Consider the following 23,803-nt stretch of genomic DNA (forward strand, 5'->3'; position numbering starts at 1 on the left):
CTCAGCCCTGGTAAGCCCTGGCATAAATTAAACAGTGACTATTGAAAATTTTACCCTGTGTCATTAAATATGACTGCTTGCTTCTAACTATTACTCTGTTTTTTGTCTTACAGGAGAAGATGTTTGGTCATATGCAAAGGGGCTTCCTCACTTGTTTCAGCAGGGTGGGGTGTTCTACAGCATAATGAAGAAAACTACCGGTACAGTTTGTTTCTAACTTTGAGGTTAAAATTATTAAAATCTTGGTGTGTATCTTCTCAAATCATTAAGAATGAGAAAATTGATACTGAGGTATTTGCACCTCAAGCATCCTAAATTTGTATTTTTTAATATAGTCAAGATCTTAAGCTGCACTGCCATAACACATTCTCTCAATTTAATAATGCCATACCAACTTCTAATGCTCCCTCATTTCTTAGAATAAATTAAATGGAAAAAATTAGTAAAGTACCAAAATAGGGGGACAATGCAGTAAAAAGCATGCTATTTGAGAAAACAACATTTTAAACAACATGTTCAGGTTAAAATTATTTAAATCTGTAGGACTTCACGCATCAAACATTTAGATCTGTGACTGCTGAACCATGGAAACCTCAGACCCTAGGCTTGGAACTTGCATGTGTAGATGCTGATTGTGTCCAAAAAAAACCAAGGTTTAGCAAGAGTCTTTTCGTTTGCTTGGTTTTTAAAACACAATTAAAATGCACCAGGTACATATTCACTTTCTTTCACTAACTGCAATCATATAAACTGAACCAACCGATAGTTGGTTTTCATGGTAGCTTGAATAAATGCCTCTATTTCTTGAAATACTACTCTCTAACTTTTTAGAGTAAGGGTTCTCAACATTTGGATTGTGATTCACAAAGGGGGTTACCAACAGTTGTCTGTGGGATTACAAACTGGCTTCGGTTCTTGTTAGTCATGTGGAGCAGATTTGCTTAGTCACTTGCAATCAATCTTTCTCAGTCATGGAAACAACCCTTCTGAATTTCTCCAAGAAACTTTCTCCTTAAAAATGGCATGGCACTTGGCAGGATTCTGAAATTCTTACATCTTACAGGGGGAACCGGCTAAAAGTGGCTATGTGTTAAGAGTCTGAAAATCCCATTGAATCTGGAGTAAATCACACCTCCATTGTGACCACCCATTCTTCCCTCTCAAAGTACTGATTCACTGCAAGGTTAGCACTTCAGAGTCTGCAGTTGCATTTTATACTGCTTCTTAGGTTGCAGAAGAAACCAGCAGTGAAGAGGCAAACCCTACCAGTGATGGCCAATAGAACACTGTTTTTGGCCTTTTCTGTAACTTCCCTACATTCTTACTAATAGAATAGAATGTGCTCAGATGCCACAGTGATGGGCACAACGTAGGAACCTAAAGATAGTTTACATGACTAAATAATATTTATTTTAAAACTTAATCTGGGTATAATAAAGTAATTATGTATGGGATACTTTCTAATAGCAACAAAGAGTCCTGTGGTACCTTATAGTTTACAAGGTGCCACAGGACTCTTTGTTGCTTTTTACAGATCCAGACTAACACTGCTACCCCTCTGATACTTTCCAATAGCAGTAAGCCTGGTAATTGTGTAAAATATTTTGAGGTTATGAAGGTTGGTGGCTGTTTCCAGGTAAAATTACACAGTCATGAAGGAAAGTTACCCAGAGTTAAGTTTCAATTCTAAAATTGTCTCGGTACAGCTATGTATAGGGCCCTACCAAATTCATGGGCTATTTTGGTCAATTTCACGGTCATAGGATTTTAAAAATTGCAAATTTAATGATTTCAGCTATTTAAATCTGAAATTTCACGGTATTGTAATTGTAGGGGTCCTGACCCAAAAAGGAGTTTGGGGGGGCGGGGGACGAGGTTATTATGGGGGGACTTGCAGTACTGCTACCTTTACTTCTGTACTGCTGCTGGCGGTGCCACTGCCTTCAGAGCTGGGCATCTGGTGAGCGGTGACTGTTGGCTGGGAGCCCAGCACTGAAGGCAGAGCCAGCAGCAGCACAGAAGTAAGGATGGCATGGTATGGTATTGCCATCCTTACTTCTATGCTGCTGCCTGCAGAGCTGGGCCATTGTCGGCAGCCGCCACTCTCCGGCTGTCCAGCTCTGAAGGCTGCAGCGCAGAAGTAAGGGTGGCATGGTATGGTATTCTCACCCTTATTTTGGTGCTGCTGCTGGCAGGGCGCTGCCTTCAGAGCTGGGTGCCCGGCTCTGAAGGCAGCGCAGAAGTAAGGGTGGCAATACTGTGATGCCCCTAAAATAACCTTGTGATTTCCCCCTGCAACTTCCTTTTGGGTCAGGCCCCCCAATTTGAAAAAAAACTGGTGTTTCCTCATGAAATCTGTATAGTATAGGGTAAAAGCACACAAAAGACCAGATTTCATGGTCTGTGATGTGTTTTTCATGGCCACGAATTTGGTAGCGCCCTAGCTATGTATCTCCAGTTAAGCTTCCTGAGCTGCATAAATAAGGAAAATAGTTTCTGTATGTTAGCTGCTCTTCTTTGCTGAATGCAAGATAACTGGGTTTAAGTGCCATGGTTTTCATAACTTTGCATGGCATGAGGCTGCAGACTGAGGAAATAGTGACTTTTTTTTCATATATAAAGGCTTTCAAAGTTCTGTTCTTCATGCTCTAAAATGCATAGGTGATATTGTTAGTTCGTTTCCATATATGACGTGGATGTTCTTGTATTGTTGGAAAATGCCAATAATCTGATGTGTTAAAGACCAAAGCAAGAATATAAATTTGTTCTATATTCTTCAGAAACTAATTTTAGAATCTGAGAAAACAGTTGTCTACAAGTGAAATAATGTTTCCTTTTGAGAAGTTATGCTATTAATAGTACCTGATTCTCTTTAAGTTCCTTCTCTGAAATATTAGGCTTTTCTTACCCAAGTCTTTGCTCTCGCAGTACAACTTAGTTCTTGTGGTGTCATCTACAGTGTAGCACTCACTCTTCTGCTTTCTCACCACTTGATTTATTTCTAGATTCTGTTTTACCAATCTCAGCTAAACTCTTGATTCTGGCTTGAAACAGCTGTACCACATCAATCATCTCTTCATTGTATGTTAAATACACTTTTATCATAGTGTATAGAAAAGTGTTTTTGCTTTGAGACAGCCCTGCAACAATGAGCATGATTTATGATTAATAAAGACTACACAACTCATCCTATTCTCTTCTACAGAAATCTGTAAAGTTCATTAATACTTCAGTGATATTTCATACCCATTATTTTCAACTTAATTCTTAATCTTGGCACCAACAACTTGTAGACAAGTATCTTATGACAATCTGTTTCTTTCTGGTTTTCCATCTTTCTGCATGCTTAATCTATGCTGTGGAGAATGGTATATTGTGTGTAGCTAGTGAATTTGTTCTAACAATGGCTGATGGAGAGGACATTTCGGGGCAATTATAGAATCACAGAATCGTAGGACTGCAAGGTACCTCAAGAGGTCTAGTCCAGTCCCCTGCACTCATGGCAGGACTAAGTATTATCTAGACCATCCCTGACAGGTGTTTGTCTAACCTGCTCTTAAAAATCTCCAATGACGGAGATTCCACAACTTCCCTAGGCAATTTATTCCACCTCAGAAAAAGCTTCCTGTCAGGGTGGTTAATGTCCAACCTGCACCACCCTTGCTGCAATTTAAGTCCATTGCTTCTTGTCCTATCCTCCGAGGTTAAGGAGAACAATTTTTCTCCCTCTTCCTTGTAACAACCTTTGACGTACTTGAAAACTGTTATCATGTCCACTATCTGTCTTCTCTTCTCCAGACTAAACACACACAATTTTTTCAATCTTCCCTCATAGGTCATGTTTTCTAGACCTGTAATCATTTTTGTTGCTCTTCTCTGGACTTTCTCCAATTTGTTCACATCTTTCCTGAAATGTGGCACCCAGAGCTGGACACAATACTCCAGTTGAGGCCAAATCAGTGCAGCATAGAGCAGAAGAATTACTCCTTGTTTGCTTTTTTTGGAACAGTGTTGCACTATTGACTCATATTTAGATTGTGATCCACTATGACCCCTAGATTTCTTTTTGCAGTACTCCTTCCTATGCAGTTATTTCCCATTTTGTATGTGTGCAACTAATTGTTCCTTCCTCAGTGGAGTGTTTTGCATTTGTCCTTATTGAATTTTATCCTATTTACTTCAGATCATTTTCCAGTTTATCCAGATCATTTTGAATTTTAATCCTATTCTCCAAAGCACTTGCAACCCCTCCAAGCTTGGTATCATCTGCGAACTTTATAAGTGTACTCTCTGACGTTATCTAAATCATTGATGAAAATATTGAACAGAATCAGACCCAGAAATGATCCCTGCGAGACTCCACTTGATATGCCCTTCCAGCTTGTCTCTGAACCACTGATAACTACTCTCTGGGAAGGTTTTCCAACCAGTTATGCACCAACCAATGCTTAATTTGTAATGAAAGAAGTGCCGGGACTCAAGCAGTTCTTTTACATTCATAACTGACGTGCCAAGCCCATTGGTGGTGGGGCTATGAACTGGCAAGCCTAGAAGTGCCAGGGCTCAGTCCTGGCAAGCCCTGGCACAAATTAAGCACTGGCACCCACCTTCCAGTATCTCCATATAGGTTGTATTTCCATTGTTCATTTATGAGAAGGTCATGTGAGACCGTATTAAAAGGCTTTCTAAAGTCAAGATATACCATATCTACCGCTTTGCTCCTATCCTCAAGGCTTGTTACCCTGTCAAAGAAAGCTATTAGGTTATCCATGTTGACTGTTACTTATCTTGTTATCTTTTAGGTGTTTTCAAATTGATCCATTATGTTTCTGGGTACTGAAGTTAAGCTGAATTGTCTGTAATTTCCCGGGTTGTCTTTATTCTCCTTTTTATATTTGGCACTGTATTTGCCCTTTTCCAGTCCTCTGGAATTTTTCTGGTTTTCCATGACTTTTCAGAGATAATGGCTGATGGCTCAGATATCTCCTCAGTCAGCTCCTTGAGTATTCTAGGACGTATTTCATCAGGCCCTAGTGACCTGAAGACATCTAACTTGTCTAAGTAATTTTTAACTTGTTCTTTCCTTATTTTAACCTCTTGATCCTATCTCATTTTCACCGGCATTCACTATGTTAGACGTCCAATCACTACTAACCTTTTTGGTGAAAACTGAAACAAAAAAGTCATGTAGCATTTCAGCCATTTCCACAGTTCCTGATATTGTTGTTCCTCCCTCATTAATAACCACTTGGAATTGAGGGCCTGCGTTAAAGGCAAACACCAGCTGGTGATTAACTGACAGGAAATGCCTGACCCAGAAGTCACTATTGCCAACTAAGCAAATATGAAAAGAAAGTGAGGGGAGAGACACCTTTTGTATTTGAATGTTGCTGCATTGCCATGAATTATTTTTCCAGTATTAGTGTCTAAAACGGTAGGCAAATAGGATAAGTATCAACATTATATTACAAATAATGCTTTGAAGTGGTATGGATATTTTAAATTGCTATGGTCATGTAACTAGTAATACACAGTGAAGGAACTTACTCCTTTGTGCAAGCTAGGGAAGTTAAAGCTGTAATTTTTGTATCATCAGTTCAAATGAGAAACAGGAGTGCACGTATTTTTAAGTTCTGTAAGTGATAGTAATACAAAATCAAGTTTTATAGTGGAGTATAGATACGGTTAATCTCTCAGATCCTGTCCATGGCCTTCAAACCGCAGGACCACTTATTCAGATTAAATAGTTTGCTATGGAAACGTTCTTAAGACTAAATGAAAGTTGCAGAACCAGTGAAGAAAGAACTCAAGCATATGAGCTGTTTCTCGAACTGCATAGCTACATATTTCATCAGGCTTACCTCTGGAACAATCCTGTCATCAAGAAATGAGTGTAATGTCTCTGGGTCCATATACACTCCAGATGAGTGATCTTCAGTGAGTTAGGGAAGAACCCATTCAAATTGAGAGATTTGGGAAATATCATGAGCATGTGCATTAGAGGCCTCTTATTTTAATCTCAAGAACCTGACACTATTGGTGTGAGTGTGTGCGCGTATATAAATCCAGGTGTGTTAAGTCTGACTGCATTGTAGGTAAGACAGAGATGTTTAATTCCTGAAGCCCTTAGAGGCCACTGAGGAGGGTAGCAATTTGAGGCCAAATTCTGCTCTTGGGTATATGTGAAGGTGTGTATCTCCCACTGGCATCATGGGAGCTATGTGCATGTAATTTTTTTGAAGACCGAATTTGGCCTGCCATCTCTGCAGCTGCAGGTCTCAGGACCAGTAGCAGTGGAGGATATTTTCAGCCAAATAGGCCCTTATATTGACTTGATATGTAATAAGTGATCAACTTTTTATACTTGTCATCTTTTCCGTGTTCAATGTTAAACAATGAATTTAACATATTTAAAATTATTTTAGTGCCTTTTTTGTTGATGCTCCCAAAATACTTGCTTGACTTAATTCTGTTTGACATAAAGAAATTGTGGGTTTTTTTTTGTATTTTTCTACCTTGAATAATTTCTGCCTTTTTTTCTCAAGAATTGCAAGAGAATATAAAGAAAATGCCACAAATATGCCAATTTTTGCCGCTTTTCTATATTGTAAATTTTGTAGGTCTATTACAAGAACTGCAGTGAACAGAACTGGCTCAGGCAGTGCTGCAAAGTCTTCGTTGACGGATGGTCCCTAAGCGACAGGACACCACCACCACTAAAATGCTGTCTTATTGCTTACAGTCCAGCACTGCATGTAACACAGAATAGCTCATGCAAGAATGTTCTGTGGTGACAACTAGAACATTCTGAGAAGTTAGGATATATCCCCTTCTTCCACACAGCAGCTTGGAAGCTCAATCAAAATGACTGCATGGCACTCCAACCTTGCTTGAACCAGCCCTGGCAGGAACACTGCAGAATCAGATGGGCAATGGAGCAGTAGATCACCAAACATAGTTTTATAACACAAATCATGTTTCTTTAATAACAAAAAAACCAAAACCCACACACAACTTTGTAGGCTCACTGCATGTAGTGGACTGAGACATCATTCTGTGATTCTTTTTGAGAAGAAGATATTTAACAATTAAAATCCATATTCTTGAGGCCTAAATGCTGTCGGGAACACAGCTTACTAAAATCCTCCCAAAAACCCAGTAATATAGAAACCTTCCTGATAGCACACACTCCCTGCCCTCCTACTTCTAGTGACTGAAGGTATGTCTACAATGCAGTTAAAAACCTGCAGCTGGTCTGTGCCAGCTGATCTGAGCTAAGCGGTTGTTTAATTGCGGTATAGATATTCTGGCTCAGGCTAGAGCCTGAGCTGTAGGACCCTGCAAGGTGGGAGAGTCCCAGAGCTCAGGCAACTGCCTGAGCCAGAATGTCTACACTGCAATTAAACAGCTTCTTAGTCTGAGCCCCGTGAGCCCGAGTCATCTGGCACAGGTCAACTGCGGGTGTCTAACTGCAGTGTAGACATACCCCTGTCAGTTGCTAGACTTGTATATCTACTACAGGTCTCTGACTGGAAAAAATTGACTACATTTTTTGACATTTTACCTCTGTCTGGCCTCAGTTTATAGTTAATTTTATTTCAAATTGCTGCCTCCTTGTAATACTCATCTGGAAATGTGTCATGTTCTTGTGGGCTCATGCCATTCTATATTGAACACTTGCATGTTTTAGTCCACTGGTTCTCAACCTTTTTTGGACCAGGACCCGTTTGTAAACATTGATGGCCAATACTGACCCAGTAAATAGCTTAAGTAGAAAACACAAGTATTTTGGCCACAAAATACTTATTACCCACTACATGTAATAACAGCAATAGAAATAATAAGTTAAAGCTGCTGCCAGCAGAAGCACAGAAGTAAAGGTGGCAATACCATACCACCCAGCCAGCAGCTGCTGCTTTCCATCTGCCCAGCTCTGAAGGCAGCACCACCACCAGCAGAAGGAAGGGTGGCAATACCATTGGTATGCACAGTGTTAACATACGGTAAAGCACAAGTGTCATCTATTTAAAAAAAAAAAAAAAAAGTATCCAAATATGATCTATTTTTAAAATTTGTTTGCAACCCTTTCATATGTTCTTGTGACCCATTTTTGGGTCATGGCCCATGGGTTGAGAAACACTGTTTTAGACTATCCCCAATTCAACACTGCCTTACTAGTTATTTAATATTAACTTAATATAAACCAAAAGCAGTGTTAGGATCCTGTAGATGCTCTTATGAAACTGGCTGCTTTAACCTAAGCTGTGCTGCCTCTACACATAAGACACTAGAACAATTTAAGGAAAACTGGATCTCTTCAAAATCGCTAGAATTTCAGAAAATGATTGTATGCTGTGATCTGTATAACTCTCTTCCTTGCCCTGTGAAGATAGTCTTCCGATACTTGAGGATTCTCCCTTTATTTGCCTATCTTTTATTCATCCCTGTGTTGTGGTAACTTGCTCCAGCTAATATGACTCTCTCAATCTTTGTTTGTTTAGTGATGACAATGCGATCAGTGCTGTCTGATTTATAAAGACAGAAAATCTGTGCTCCAAAGAGTTTACAATCTGAGAGAGAGTACTAAAAGACCCTGGATCAAATTTTTAAAAGCATCGAAGTCCCATTTTCAAAAGTGATTTAGGCATGTAGGAGGAGCCTATGTCATATTGACTTTCATTGAATTTTAGGATCCTTAGTCACTTAGGTGCTTTTGAAAACTTCACCTTTTGCTCCTAAAACTGGTAGATAGGGTCCTCAGTGGGGGACAGCCTCTAGACACTCAGCATGTTACCTAAAAAGGATTACCCAGCCTTTGGTATTCAGACTTGAATTCTAATCCTGAGCGGTAGTACATACTCTACCACTAAATCAGAGTCAGCTTCTTGAAACTTAGAACTTGTGTTCAAAAGCTGCATTATTTAAAAATGAAGTCATTTCTGAAAATAAATTCCTTGCCCTGAAATCAGCTGTTTGCAGCCATTAGTTGTCTTGGTTCTTAGCATTTATTGGACTCTTGGAAGCATATTCTGCAGCTTTCAGCTTCATACCTCGCCATCTCTGTGGAGTAAGCAAATAACACATTACAGTTGTGTATCTTGCCATGTATTCTTTGTTCCAACCTGTTGTGGGGCATCTTTGTGTGTTTGCTGTAGAGCAGCACAGAATGTTTACTCCTAATGTGGTGGTCACTGCAGGAAAAGCCTGCATAAATCTTCTGATCACACTTGAATAGGTCTACTATAATCACTTTGCCATTTTCTGATACCATAACTAATATTTTGAATTTGACGGCATAATATAAGTATGTTTTTAGAAAAAATGGTCTGTCTTAATAACACTATTGATTTTCCCCCTATCTTTTCTATAGGTCTGGCTGATGGCAAGCACTGTACTTTTCCATATCTGCCTGGTAAAAACTTTGTGTATAATGCAGCAGAAGATAGATTAGAGCTGTGTGTAGATGCTGCTGGGCATTTCCCTATTGGTCCTGATGTTGAAGACTTGGTTAAAGAGGCATTAAGTCAAGTACGAGCAGAGGCTACTTCAAGAAGCAGGGAAGCGAGTCCTTCACATGGACTTCTGAAATTAGGTAGCGGTGGAGTAGTAAAAAAGAAGTCTGAGCAACTGCATAATGTAACTGCATTTCAAGGAAAGGGCCACTCACTAGGAACTGCATCTAATAGCCAACAACTTGATCAGAAATCCAGGGAAACACCACTTTTAAGAAAGCATAACACAGACACAGACTTCAATCCCAGTCCCACTAAAATAGAGCCTTCTATATTCACAGCTGCTTCTGGTAACAGTGAGCTTATCCGCATAGCTCCTGGAGTAGTGACAATGAGAGACAGCAGGCAGCTTGACCCTACCTTGATTGAGGCACAGCGAAAAAAGTTACAGGAAATGGTTTCTTCTATTCAGGCATCAATGGACAGACACCTGCGGGATCAGAATGCAGAGCAGTCAGCATCAATTGATCTGCCACAAAGGAAAGTAGAAGCGGTGAGTTCATCACCTAAAACTGGCAGCATTCAGGCTAATTTGCCAGAATCTTTTTCCGTAACAGGTGGCACTGAACATTCAAATACAGAAACAACTGCTGGCAACGTGGTAAATTCAATGGGAGCAACATTCCACACAAGACCTAAAGCACAAAAAGGAAATTCTGTTGAGGAGGCTGAGGAGATGGATAGCCAAGATGCAGGAATTGCTAATACAACTGAGCCGATGGATCACTCTTGATTGGTTGAAAGCTGATAAGGATAGAGATTACTGTTCAAATGTAATGTTTGTTGGCTGGGCCACATAAAATGATTAGTCATTAAATCTTGTATGTTTCAAAGATTATATCTTCTTATCCAGTGCATGATAGCAAGTGTGTGACTGGCAATAGCTTTTAATATTCCATGCTGCTGCCCAGGCTGGCTCTCAGTGACCTGTAAATTAGCTATTAGAGAATGCACTGAGATGAATATCTGCTGTAGATGTGGGTTATTGAAAGTTCTTTGTAATTTTAATTCCATGAAAGTCTTAAAATTTAAGCCCATGTGAGATTCTTAGTGCTAGTTTAAGATTACCAAAAAGGCTAGAACAGAGCAAAAATACAAAATTGACAAAGTTAATGTGTTATCCCAGAAGTCTGTGTCCACTCAACATTATAGTGTAAACAGACATTTACATTAATTTCAGAAGAGCAACTGAAATTAAATTGTATGTTAAACTTCATAAAACAATATATACAACACTTTAATTACATGATGCTGGCATTCCCTTAGATTTAAACACTTTTGCATCCATATTCCTGTATGTGCTTGTCAGAACCTTGGAATAAGAGTTACTATAATTAAGCTCTCTTTAACTTCTTCATATTGTCAGTTTGAGCAAGATTAGAAAAAAGGCTACTTAGTGTAAGATGAAGACAAAGCGAATGCGGTGCAGTTACGCATGGCTGTCTGAGCCAACACAGCCATTTCAGTGCTCTCTTAGTAAGTGATAGCATGCACTTTTTTTGCCATGCAATTTTTTTGATATTGGGGTATGGGAGAAAGAGGTTGGAAAGTGTTGTAAGAAGTTACAACAGATCAATAGCAAATCAGTTCTTAAAGATTTTGATTATTAGCACTGGTAAATGGTGGCTATAGTTAAGTAATGGCTAATATTTTCAGAGCATGAGGAATTAACAGAATTCACTAGAAAGAAATAGCTCTTGAATGAGTTGCATTGTTCTAAAATGTTCTCCAGTGATAGTTGAGCTTCTAGAAGCTCATTTTTTAAACGCCATGGAACAGGAAATATGTACTGTTTCAATGCCCATAAAGACTACTGTTTCTATTGGTTTCTCTTCAGTTTGTGATGCAAAATTCCCTGCATCAGTTCATGATAAAGCTGGTATCTGCTTAAGTAGCATATCATCAGATCTACAATGCTAGTTCTTAAGAAGCAGCCGCGGTGCGTGCTCCATAAAGATGTTTATGGATGTTTATCTTTATATTGATATTTCACTTTGCCTTGTACTTGTATATTCATATTTTAAGTGCATTATTGCTGCTTCCTCTGATTTAAGCTAAAGTGGATTAGGCAAAAGTGTTAAAACAGCCTCAAAGGAAATTAGAACATTTAGATCTTGAAGTCTGTTTGTGTACACACATGGGTTTTTACTAGTTCCACAGATAGTAAGTTTTTATTATAAACATATTTGTATTCAGAAAAATCTCCTTACTTTTTACATTTATAGTCACATCAACAGAAACAAATTCTAAGCACTGTTATGATAGAATGCCCTAATTAAGGGAGGACATATTTTTTTATATGGAAAAGTACCAGAAGCAAGTCACTTAAAATATAGTCCCAATTTAGTTAAATTACTAGTAATTAAAACATCATATATTGGCTTTCTCTTTTCATACAGGGAACAAATATTTAATAAAGTAGTGCACTACTTACATATGAAACAAAAATCATCTTTTCATGAATAAATGCTAATTTAAAAGATATCCTTTTGCTAACTTAGTCATTTGGTTGAGAATTGCAATACGTGAAGTAAACTTGGCACCAAAATTGACCTCTCTGGTGGATTGATTAACTGACCGTGCTTATCCAATGAGAAATAGGATGCACATGAAGCAGCTGGAAGCTTGCCATAACCTCAGATGTTGTATTAGTGTCCCTTGCTGCAGCCTGGCTGTTTGGAGGCTAGAGACAGAAATGGAATGTGGAGACAGAAAGCACAAGCTTCCACATGGTGAGAGGTGTTAGAAAAAGGGACTAGCAGCAGTATAGTGTTCCCAGACATCACTATAAATGAGTAGGGTTGAGAGAAGAGGTACATGGGTGGCTTTGGATTTTAGTGAATCTAGCTGATATAAGAATTTCTTAAACACACACTAAAATATCTTCAAGGAAAAGGAGAGAGAAACCTTCCCCATAAGTAAAGTATGTGTAGGGTGCTGGGGGAGAATAAAAATGCATAGAAATACCTCAAATTTATTACACCCCATTATTTCTTAATCCTATTCAGAGGGATGGTGTGTACCTGTCAGCTACCTATTGCATTTTCAGGGGGACTGCATAAGTAGGTGTGTGTGCACATCTTATTGCTTGAAGAGGAAGACTTTGACTTTGACTTTGTTTGGTTTATTTTGTTAAATCTTTCCACACATCCGTCCTATATAAACAGAAATTACATAGATGCAGATTATTCATTCTTTCTTTTTGGCCCACAATTAGTGTCATGTGTCTGGCACTCATCAATAATCATGTCTCTCAGAACCCTTCACTTTGTGAAATAAAGAAATATGAAGAAGGTATAGTTAAATGTTCATAAAACTCCAGGATGCATGAGAACTGTAATTGAAGCTCATTTTTTAGCTTGATGTGAGCTTCCCTAGTTTCATGCAAGCTTGCGATAAATGGGCATATTTCTTTGCAGTTTTCTTTTTCCTTTAACTTTCTGATGCATTTAAACATCAGTTTCCAACATATCCAAAATGAAGTTAGATTTCATCTACACCTGGGGAGGTGTGTATCCATATGAAAGAAAATAAATAAAGAGCACTGAAACTTGTAAGTTTGGGAGAGTGTTTCATTTGAACTCTAGTGGGCCTAATAGAAGCAAATATAGTTTGAGAGATATATGTGCCTGTTTTTCTGCCACTTGTGTGCTTGTCATCTTTCCCTAAGAGTGTCAGGGAAATGCTGGGGACGGGGGAGGAGGGCATGCTGGTGGGAGGAAAGCTTTAGTAAAATAATAGTGATTAATAAAGCTGTGTGACTAGGGCTTCTCTCTAAAGGTGCAAAGATCAGTCAGTATTGTTTATCATCAGACCTACTAGTACTTACTACAGAGTCACCAGTGTGAAATTCAGTAGCGGTTCCCACATTTTGGGACAACTGTACCAGTTACTATCCCAGCCATAGCCTGCCAACTTTTACTCAGTGTGCATGACAAATTAGACTAAGTTTTGGAGCATCCCAAGCTCCATTGCTGGTTAATGTATGTAATTTGAATGAGAGGCAAGGCAGGCAGTGGCAATATGCCAGGGCCCAGTGCAAAGACTTGCTAACGTAGAGATTGAAATCCAGACTATTGGACAAATGCTTTTGAATCAATATCGGTATGCACACTGGAAACCACTGGAGTACAGCATGCAGTTAGCTTTCCAGCCAAATGCAAGATTTTAACAGTATTGTTATAATGGTTGGCTATGAATAAGTACTTGCTACTGTCTTATATTTCTCTGGGAATTAATATTTGAATTTCATTGCTTGAGTGAAGTAGAGATTGATATACCTTTCTTAAAATGCTGCATTAGTTACTATAATACGTTCTTTGGCACAACTTTCCTTTTGCAATCACAAAGACACTTATTCATACATGTTTTTGGGGTTTTTTTGAGCTTGTCAAGTTTATCAGATGTAAAAATATAGCAGAACTTAAAGGAGTCTGATCATATTTGAAATTAAAGGCAGTCCTTTATTTTACACATATATTTATTGTGTGGTTTAATACTTATGTGGAATTTTTAAAACCACAGATCAAGCATGTGAACATAAAACAGCTCTTTGTAAGAATGATATTTAGGTATGGCTGTGTTAATGTCTAAACAAGGTTTCTGTAGCCTCCAAGAGAATACTCTGGCAAACTTCACAGAAGTACACTGGCTCAAAGCTGTGTGCTAACTCCATACAAAGGGTGTGTGTATATATATAAATATATATTTAAAACCAAAGTGTTTAATTTAAAATCTTCAAAATATGGTTAAAAAGGGAGGGTGGGGGAAACTATACTGTCCCCTAAGACTAGCTCACTAATTCTGCCTTTTCTTTGGAACACGCTGAAATACTGGATATTACAATTCAGAATTCAATATTTAGAAGTGTGGGAGTTTCAGCACTATGCTTCAGCATAACTGAACAAAATGTGAATGAGGAAAATGCCATTATTTGTACATTTGTTTGGCACCTGACAATTTTTTTAAATTATGGAGTCTACATACATTTGTAGTACAATATTAACATGAAGTTGAGCCTCCTGTTTAAGAACACCAGTAGTGATCTGTTTAATGTTGTTTTGCTTGTGAATATCAGTTATTGAGTATTTTAAATTTTAAGATGTTGCTTAAAATCTGTAGAATGCAGAATTCCCTCTGAGCCCTTATGCCTGTGGTAGAGCAATAAAAGATTGAAACATGATTGGTATTTTCAGATTTATTTTATTTTTAATGAGGATTATTGCCAAGAAACTAAAAAGAGTGCACTATTTGGAGGTAATGCTATTTAAAATATGTATAAATAAGCATTAATAGTGTATATATTTAGAAAACAAATCTTTTTAAACAGTAAGTGCTTTACATGTTGAATTAAAAATAAATTAGCGTAAGACATTGTACCATCTTCACAGCACTGGCTGTTATCCAGCACATTTTGGTTTGTTTTATTTGTGATTCTTGTACTAATTACATTTGATTTTTATCTGTAATGTAACAATAGTGTATTATAACAGTATATAGTGTACTATACTACACTTCACTGTACAGTATTTGGAATTTCCTTTGATTGCTATATTAAAACTATAAGTTAAAATGTCTGCTTCTTTATAAAGTACAACTTTTTGTCTAGCCTTTCACATCTCAGATTTTGTTAATTTTTTTTATTACAATTGCTTGCCTCTTTTTTAAAAAAAGTTAAGGGCGGGGTCTTAATGTCATTAATTAGTACACCTAAATTAAAATCACATGCTACTTGCACACAGTAGTAGTAATACATAAGGGGGAAAATAACTTCTCTTGTCTCATTATGTATTAGTTTGTTTAGTGACACTTCTGCTTTAAGGAAATGTTTCACTCTTTAGAATGATAGTGGGACCTTTCAACCTCACACCTATTTTGAATACTTCAATAAGTATTTAATGCAGCTTCACTTAGAAGGCTGTCAAAGATGCTTTAAAGATAGGATTTAATGTGCACTAAAGCTGAACTCTGAAGAATTATTGATTCAAACATTAGAAGATGTCGCTTGGAGAGGAAAGTAATAAAATCAACATGAGACCAAGTAAGACATTCAAAGTAAATATGCAACCTGAGATATGAAGTAGTGAACTAAAAAAACCTTATAATTTAAAGCAAAATTTTACAAAGGGTGTGTGTGTCTAGGTAAATATAAAATAATAAAAATAGCAATGGTTTATTTTGGTGGTGGTGGGGAACCTAAACTTTAGAAATACTAGCAATACTTGGGTCATACTATGTTTGCTATATCTCTAATGCTTAAAATACCTCTGCTAGTTCCACTTGCTGTAAGTTAAATTTTCCTCTGAAAATGGGCTTGGTAAAAATGGCATTGTAAGGTTCCACGTGGGTCTGAATTAGAGCTGGTGCACATAGCTGGCTTTTTTTTAAGTTCACTGGAAATTCTGAAAAATTGTAAAAAAGAAAAAAGTTAAACCTGATCTGAAAATCCAAAAAAGTTGGTGAATCAAAAAAAAGAACAAAATTTTCATTTTGTGTTGAATGAAACATTTTGTTTGACCTGGAACAAACCCTTTTTTTAAAAACAGTTTTTAATGTAAGAGGAAAAGAAGGGCTACATTCACAAAACTGCCAAAGGAGGTGTTTGTGTTTGAGACAAAATAGTTTGAGATGAGGGTTTTCACAAGCTTGTATCTTCCTGGGAGAATTCATCTTTGGGGTTTAAACTTTCAGTTTTTGGTCCTGGCCAAAGAAGCGTTATTTTGGAAACTGGGAAAAATCTCTTCAGCCATTTTCAAATTTTGTATGGGTGGAAAAAACAGCCACACAGGTACCTCAATGAACTCTGAAGAATGGCATGTATGTAGTCCTTTCTGAGTAGGTCCAGAATCAAATTTGAAGTGGAATTAATTGCATGTTAAAACTTTGCACAACTGAAAACGATGCCCTTTTATAGAGTTGTATTTCACAGGTGTGTGCACTTAATGTATGTTAGTGGTTTAGGCAGTTTCACTAATTTCATTAGTGCAATGTTCAAAGGTGGACAGTTAGAGGAAAAAATGCGAAAGCTAATACTCCTATGTTAACCTGGCTACATTGGTTCAACTCATAAAGCTTGTCTAAATTTTAGCTTTGGACTGGAATTGGAGGGGTAGGGCAGTGAAGGCACAGTTCTTTGACCTTGCCTTTTCTACCATAATTACGTAGTAACACATTTAAAAAAAACAACAAAGAACCATCCAAAAAACAAACTCCACTATACACCCTTCTGCTTGGAAGACGATGAGAGAACAAACTGAAACAGATATTCACACTGCTTAACACATTACTAGAAAGAACTCAGATACCACATGGTATACAAGCCTTTATGGACTAGAAGAGCATGTGCTTGTCATGGATTGCACATTATCTCCACGTTGAGGTCAGGACTCACGTTTACTGATGTTGCAAAAGGGCTAGTTATTTATTATTGGTTTGCAGAAGCTAGTAGAAATGGTAGACTTTCCAAAAGATGTTTGGTGGTGGGGGTGTTTGTGTGTAATTTTGCTTCTTGTTTCATACATACCGTGGGTTGATTTACCTATTGTAACACATTACAATTTTTATAAATAAGTCTAGAGCTTGATAGCTGCATTTTATAAACTGAAGAAATGAATATGTAATATTTGGAAGTATAAATTTTATAAGAAAAATAGGAACAGAAAATACTATGTAGATGGGCCTCAAGGCCAAGTTGACATTGTTGGAGCTCTTTACTTTCTGCATTTCTGACTTTTAATGATTTTCTTTCTTATTCTGATTGCAAATGACTCTACATTAATCTATATTAATCAATGTATTTGCTAATTTAGTGGTATGATCAGAATCTTACTTTGAATATAAATGTCTTCTTTATTGTGATAACCAGCCAAAAAGGTGACACAACTATTGACTTCATTGAGATCTCTTAAATTTCCTTTTAGATGAAACAGAAGGCATATGCATTAGCAATAATATAGTCGCACAAGGTTATACTGTAATTTCATGTGCTTACCATACTTTTTTTTTTTTTAAAGAGAGAATCAGATGAACCTCCACAACTTTGTTCCAGCACTGAAACTGTTACTTCCCAGTTGTCCTCACTGTAAAGAGCCAATAAGTCAATTTTACTTCAAAAATCAGAATTAATCAGTTTGAGGGTCAAAACTGAATACAACTTAACTAATTTAGCAGAAGTCAGGTGCCCTAGGCCAGAAGCTTTTATTCAACAAAGTAAATAGATTAAAAATTAACTCTTTTTGGTAATATTGCCTCTCTCAGCCAACAGTGGGGGAGGGATAGCTCAGTGGTTTGAGCATTGGCCTGCTAAACCCAGGGTTGTGAGTTCAATCCTTGAGGGGGCCACTTAGGGATCTGGGGCAAAAATCAGTACTTGGTCCTGCTAGTGAAGGCAGGGGACTGGACTCAATGACCTTTCAAGGTCCCTTCCAGCTCTAGGAGACAGGATATCTCCCTTAATTTTTTTTATTTAATTTAGTGACAGGAGTTATTCTTGTTGAAAGCAGAACACACAAGAATTATCTGTTAAATTTCAAGCTCTAGTTTAAAAAAAAAAACCCTTTTCTTTAGATTGTTTTGAAACTCAGGTGTATATGCTGTATAGTCACTCAACATGTAAGGATTTATTTAAAACCAGAGCCCCATGCGTAGTGCAGTTACATAGTTGTAGAGATGAATGCATAATTTACCATGCATTCCACCCAAACTTTGTGCAGCAAATCCCAAAGAAGTCCATTAAATATTTTCCTGCCATCTTTCTGCTTATCTGCCTGCCATTTGCCTTTCTTCTCTGTGCCTGTGTGGCTTTTATTGTGTATTCATAATGGGAGTTTTAGTCTGTTTTCTGTACTTCTCCCCATACTACTGTTCTAAAGACACAATGGGAGGTAGTGACAAAACGATTCTCCAAGATTCAGGCCACGAGCGAAGATGAAAGCTCAGATGCCAAACTGATTTGATCATTAGAAATGAGCGATTTGCCCTGTTGGACTTTCAGAGGTGGGCATTTGTGGAGGGTGCAGCATAGCTGGCAGGGCCAACAGAAGACTGAAATACTGCCCTTTGTGGAAAAAGGGAAGCTATCATGCAGTGCTTATAAGCCACTTAGCAGTTCCACATGGCAACTATGTAGCCATACTGTGCAGCTTCTTAGCTATGTGAAATTGGTGTTTCTCTGCTGCGATGTTAATGCATTTGTATTGGTTATATACTCACCTTCTAGTGCACCTTTAGAATCCTTTTGATAAAAATGAACAGAACAAATGATTTTTAAATCTGTTAAAGCAATGAAAGTCCATCATCTCCCCCCACCCCCCTCCACCCCAAATTTCCGTGTGGCTCTTCCACAGAAATTTGGCAGGGGACGCTTGGGGCTGAATTTAGGTCTAATATGTAGCATAGTACGTGATAAACGATTAATCATTTACACATTGCTGGACAACCATAATCTAATCCCAACAACAATCCTGTGAGGTGAGTGACAATTCACTTGAGAGAAGGGAAAACAAGCAGAGAAAGGCTAAGGACTTATTTTTCAAAACAATTCTCGCATCTGCATGCCTAATTTGTGCATTAAATTACAGTTCTTTTATCACTAAAATGCATATGACTATTTGCATGTCCAAATAGTATTTGTGTTCAGTGGACCTGTGGGACACACACATCAGCCATACAGTTACACACACTTTTGAAACTAGGCCCGAAGATCAGTGGTGGTAGCTAGCAATCCTTATCCCTCTTCTTCCTTCTGCTCCCCCTCTCCTCTTCCCTGCAATCTGTATGGGGATTATTACTGGAATGCTCTTCACTCTGGTCAGGGGTGTTGCAAGGAAGTGTGTTTCTGTGGCATGAGGGAGGTTGTTGAGGAAGTAGGAAGATAAGAGTGTCCTCTTCCTTCTCCCTGTCAGAATTGAAAAACAGGGATGCTCCAGTAAAGGGAAGGGCAGAAAACTAGTTTTAATTCTGCTGGCTCTGGCACTGTTTTCTGCTAGTTTCAGGCTCTCTCATTCCAATCTAGCTGTTATGCTACCATCAAATCCATTCCATTAATTGACTCTTTCAGGGTTGCCAGGTGTCTGGTTTTCGAGCAGAACGCCCAGTTGAAAAGGGACCCTGCCATATGCTGACTAGGCTGTTAAAAGTCCGGTCAGCTCTGCCTGGCTCCCAGAAGTAGTGGCATGTCCGCCCTCTGTCTCCTATGAGTAGGGGCAGCCAGGAGGCTGTGCATGCTGCTCCTGCTCCAAGCACCAGCTCTGCAGCTCCCATTGGCCAGGAACCATGGACAATGGGAGCTGCGGGGATGGCACCTGTGGATGGGGCAGTGCGTAGGAGCGGGTGGGGGGGATGCTGCTGCAGCTTCTGGGAACTCTGTGAGGTAAGCGTTGCCCAGAGCCTGTGCCTCTGACCCCCTCCCCTGCCCCAACCCCGTATCCCAGCCCTGATCCCCCTCCCAATCCCGCAGTTCCAGCCCAGAGCACCCTCCTGTACCCCAAACCCCTCATCCCTGGCCCCAACCCAGAGCCTGCACCCCCCAGCCAGAGCCCTCAACCCCCCCATGTCCTAACCCCCTACCCTAGCCCTGATCCCCTGCCCACCCTCTGAACTCTTTAGTCCCAGCACAGAGCCCCCTCCTACACCCCAAATCCCTCATCCCTGGCACTACCCCAGAGCCTGCACACCCAGCCCAGAGCCCTCTCCACACCCTGAACTCCTCATTTCTGGCCCCACCCCAGAGCCCGCACCCCTAGTCAGAGCCCTCACCCACTCCTGCACCCCAACCCCCTGCCCTAGGCCTGGTGAAAATGAGTGAGGGTGGGGAGAGAAAGTCACATCGGGAGGGGGGATGGAGTGAGCCAGGGGGTAAGGCCTTGGAGAAGGGGCAGGACAGGGAGGGATCTCAGGAGGCAGGGGTGGGACAAAGGTGTTTGGTTTTGTGTGAGTAGAAAGTTGCTAACCCTATTTTTCTCCCCTGACTGAACTCTGCCTATCACCTTGCCACCTTTCCAACCTCCTCAGTTTTCTCAGAAACAGCCTGTGATGGGGTGCTCTCCCTACATTTGCCCTGAAAGGGTTAAGGCAGGCTAGTGGGGCCAGTTAGCCTATTAGACAGCAAGCTGGGGGGAATTAAGATAGTGAGAGAAAATTAGAAGGTCATCTGTGCAGGAACAGGTGTGGCCTATATAAACCAGGAAGTGGGCCACTAAAGTATCTGCTGGGAAAGGCTGCAGTCACTTCCTGGAAGAAATGTTTGGAGACTGTAGATACCCCCTGTCCTTCATGGGGATCACAGCATGGGCAGGGTTTAAACCCTGAGGGTTTGGATTCTGCCATGAGTCATGGTGGTTGGTGGCAGGCACCTTGCTGTGCTGTATTGGGGGTTGCCAATTGATTTATCTTTCTTTTTTTATTTATTTAAAGGAACATGCTTTAGATAAAATTTCTTACCAAGTTGGCTGGAAAGAAAAATCGGTTTAGGATTTCTGAAGAGTAATGGTACACGTGTTCATCAGATTGTTTCACTGCCACCTACAGTAAAAGGGAACAGAGGGAGGGACATGGCTACCATGACCTTTATGCCTCAGATGGGAGCATGAGGAAGCACAGGGTGCCTGCGCAGCCCTGATGGACGTTGCTACTTTAAAAAAAAAAAAAGTCTGCTCTTGTGTGCATGGGATCCACATTAAAACATAATCCTAGAACAATATTTACTGCACACCTTGGCAAAACTAAATTTTGAATATTGTGACCTTCAACTCTTAATCTATAATCAAGACTAATACTTCAGAATCTCGTGTGTGTATATTAAAATAAAATGTGTGAAAATTATATATATACTAGCGTACACCCATAAAAAGATGCTAGCTTTAATAATGAAATTTGTCTTTGCGACCCAGTAGTGTCTATTTCAGGCCCTTTGTACTTTATATCTGATGATTTTATTAAAGTATTTATTAAGTTCAGATGTTTGGTGCTGTACAAGCAGACACAAAGACATGGGAACTGCCTGAAAAAGGCAGTTTTAGTTGCATATAGATCTTGAACAAACAGCCTGTGTAGTTCAAAGGTTTTAGTCATGACCTTGATGTGTGGACACATGCTGTGGTATTATCTCTTGGGTACAGCACAACCATATCTATGCAACTAGGCACTGAACAGACATAGTACATAAGCCAAGAAAAGCTTATAAAATTGTGTGATAATTTTAAAATCAGGTTATGGTCTTGTTTTTTGTTTTTTCCTCACAGAACAATAGAACCATTTCCGCATTACTATTCTACCACAGCTTTACCTATGGACTTTCGGAACAACTGCTGAGAATTTAGATTCTTATTTGAAAGTGTAGGGGGCGCTACAAGCTAAGATTTACCATTTTGTTTGGTACAAGCTGCACATCTGCTTCCAATACAGAAGAAAAACTCAGAAATAAAATGTTTATCTTCCTGAAGCCTTTCACTTCTGAGCAGAAATGTATGATCAGCAGTGCTTAAAAGCATAATGTTTAGGTGAAAATTTCACACAACTGTATTTTCTTTGAGTTTCCCCAGATAAAATGTGTGTATACATTTTCCCCACAAACCATGTGCAACTTAAAAATCCTGTTAAAACTATATATAGTATATATTGCCTTGAATTACTAATGACATGATAGGATACCAAAAGGTGAAGAACTTAAACTCAGTTTTATGTGTAAGTATTTTTGCTATTTGCTTAACTTTTGCACTAGTCCTGGATAATGAAAATAATTACTTTGTGTCATTGGTTTACTATCAGTTTCTAATCACTTTCACTTCAGTTTTCATAGCTTAGCATAATGTTGCAATATTTTGCTTGCAAACCTTGAAGGGAAATGTCACTTGCTATAAACAGGTACTTTATATACAAAAATTTCAGTTGGAATTTAAAAAAACAAACAAAAACATGGGCAAAAATGGTGTTACTTGTAGGATTTGTAAAAACTTGTATTCTGGGCCAAATGTTACCTAATTGCATCCCCTTAATGATGCCATAGTTTTGTTAATAACTGATCACATTTCTGGAGAACTTTACCTATAATTCCATAAGTAATTCTGCATGCTTGTTGAGAAAGGATAGACTGCATAACTAATTTTCTACATTCACATTATTTTTCTTGAAGCTGGAGCAACACCAGTGACAAGACCTAAGATTACCTGCTATTTTGCAGCCATTGTGTTTTGAAAGTTGTACTGCTTGCAATAATATGGGGTTGTACCTTGTGGGTACACAACAGGAAGAGGTTAAAGCACTTAATAAACAACTGGTAAGAGGAGGCCAAATGATATTGTGTGATTGAATATAATTCCATATAAAAAGATAAATCCCTCTCCAATCCAGAGCTTTAAATGCTGGATTGGTGCCCAGATGCAGTAGCCTTTGTAAAGACTTTTCTACTTGCTGTGTTCACAGTTCAGTACCCAATCGTCTTGTTGTTCCTGCCTACGCCACCTCCTTCCCCACCCCAAAAAAATCCTCCTTTTGTGCACCAAATTGTAAAAATGGTAGTTCTTGGATATGGCCCCCTTACTTGGAATTGAGGATTGTGCCATAAGTCACTGGAATGGTAACTTTTCCCTAGGTTCATAAGACCTCAAATTTTGACTTTGTTGTAAGTTACTTATATCAATAACTTAAAGACTGCCATGTAGGGTAAAGAATAAGCAAATGTATAGTCTTTTTGTACCTTAATTTACAAAGATGAAACTCAAACTGTTGCTTGTTTACAATGCTTATACCTGTTTCTTGAACAAGAAGCTCAACTATATTTTGTAACTATAAGTAGACCTAGTTTTGAAGTGAAGAATAAACATTTGTCTTGGTGGGCTTGTACTTGAGCAGCTAGCTCATACCGTCACCTGTGTTGCAACATCCATACTATTTTTATTGTGCTAGCTCAAGCAGAGCCAGTGAGTGTTTGTTTACCTGGCAGTGTAGACATACCCTCTGAAATAAAATGCTACTGTAATACAGCATGAAACAAATTACATTAATTTCTAAAACCCTGATCCTTCAGTGTCCCCTGTGCAGGAAGATCCTGGAGCAGAGTCCTAGGGACTTTCATGAAGGAATGTGTTGGATAGAGCAATTTGTCCCTCTCACTGAAGGATAGTGACCTAACATTATTTTCTATAGAGTATTAAAACTTACCTCTGAGACTAGAGTTGTCAACTTTCTAATTGCAGAAAACCGAACACCCTTGTCCTGCCCCCGAGGCCTCACCCTTCCCCAATGCCCTGCTCATTCCACCCCCGCACCTATCCCTGTCGCTTGGTCTCCCCTCG

At 38.9% G+C, this 23,803-nt stretch overlaps 1 protein-coding gene and 1 long non-coding RNA gene across 2 annotated transcripts in view; one reads left to right on the forward strand and one right to left on the reverse strand.

Annotated features, from left to right (window-relative positions):
* VCPIP1 (valosin containing protein interacting protein 1) overlaps positions 1–15,127 on the forward strand; it is a 27,959-nt gene extending 12,832 nt beyond the window's left edge. Inside the window, exons 2-3 of the mRNA XM_054018266.1 lie at positions 114–200; positions 9,371–15,127. Of these exons, the coding sequence (XP_053874241.1) occupies positions 114–200; positions 9,371–10,245 (962 nt within the window). The 3' untranslated portion in view covers positions 10,246–15,127. The remainder of the gene's footprint in view (positions 1–113; positions 201–9,370) is intronic.
* Positions 7,068–23,803, reverse strand: part of LOC128831649 (uncharacterized) — a 23,479-nt gene continuing 6,743 nt past the window's right edge. Inside the window, exons 2-3 of the long non-coding RNA XR_008443834.1 lie at positions 9,873–9,942; positions 7,068–9,060 (exon numbers count right to left, since the gene is read on the reverse strand). This is a non-coding gene — a long non-coding RNA (uncharacterized LOC128831649). The remainder of the gene's footprint in view (positions 9,061–9,872; positions 9,943–23,803) is intronic.

The sequence above is a fragment of the Malaclemys terrapin genome, chromosome 2 (assembly GCF_027887155.1).
Source record: "Malaclemys terrapin pileata isolate rMalTer1 chromosome 2, rMalTer1.hap1, whole genome shotgun sequence".
NCBI lineage: Eukaryota > Metazoa > Chordata > Testudines > Emydidae > Malaclemys > Malaclemys terrapin.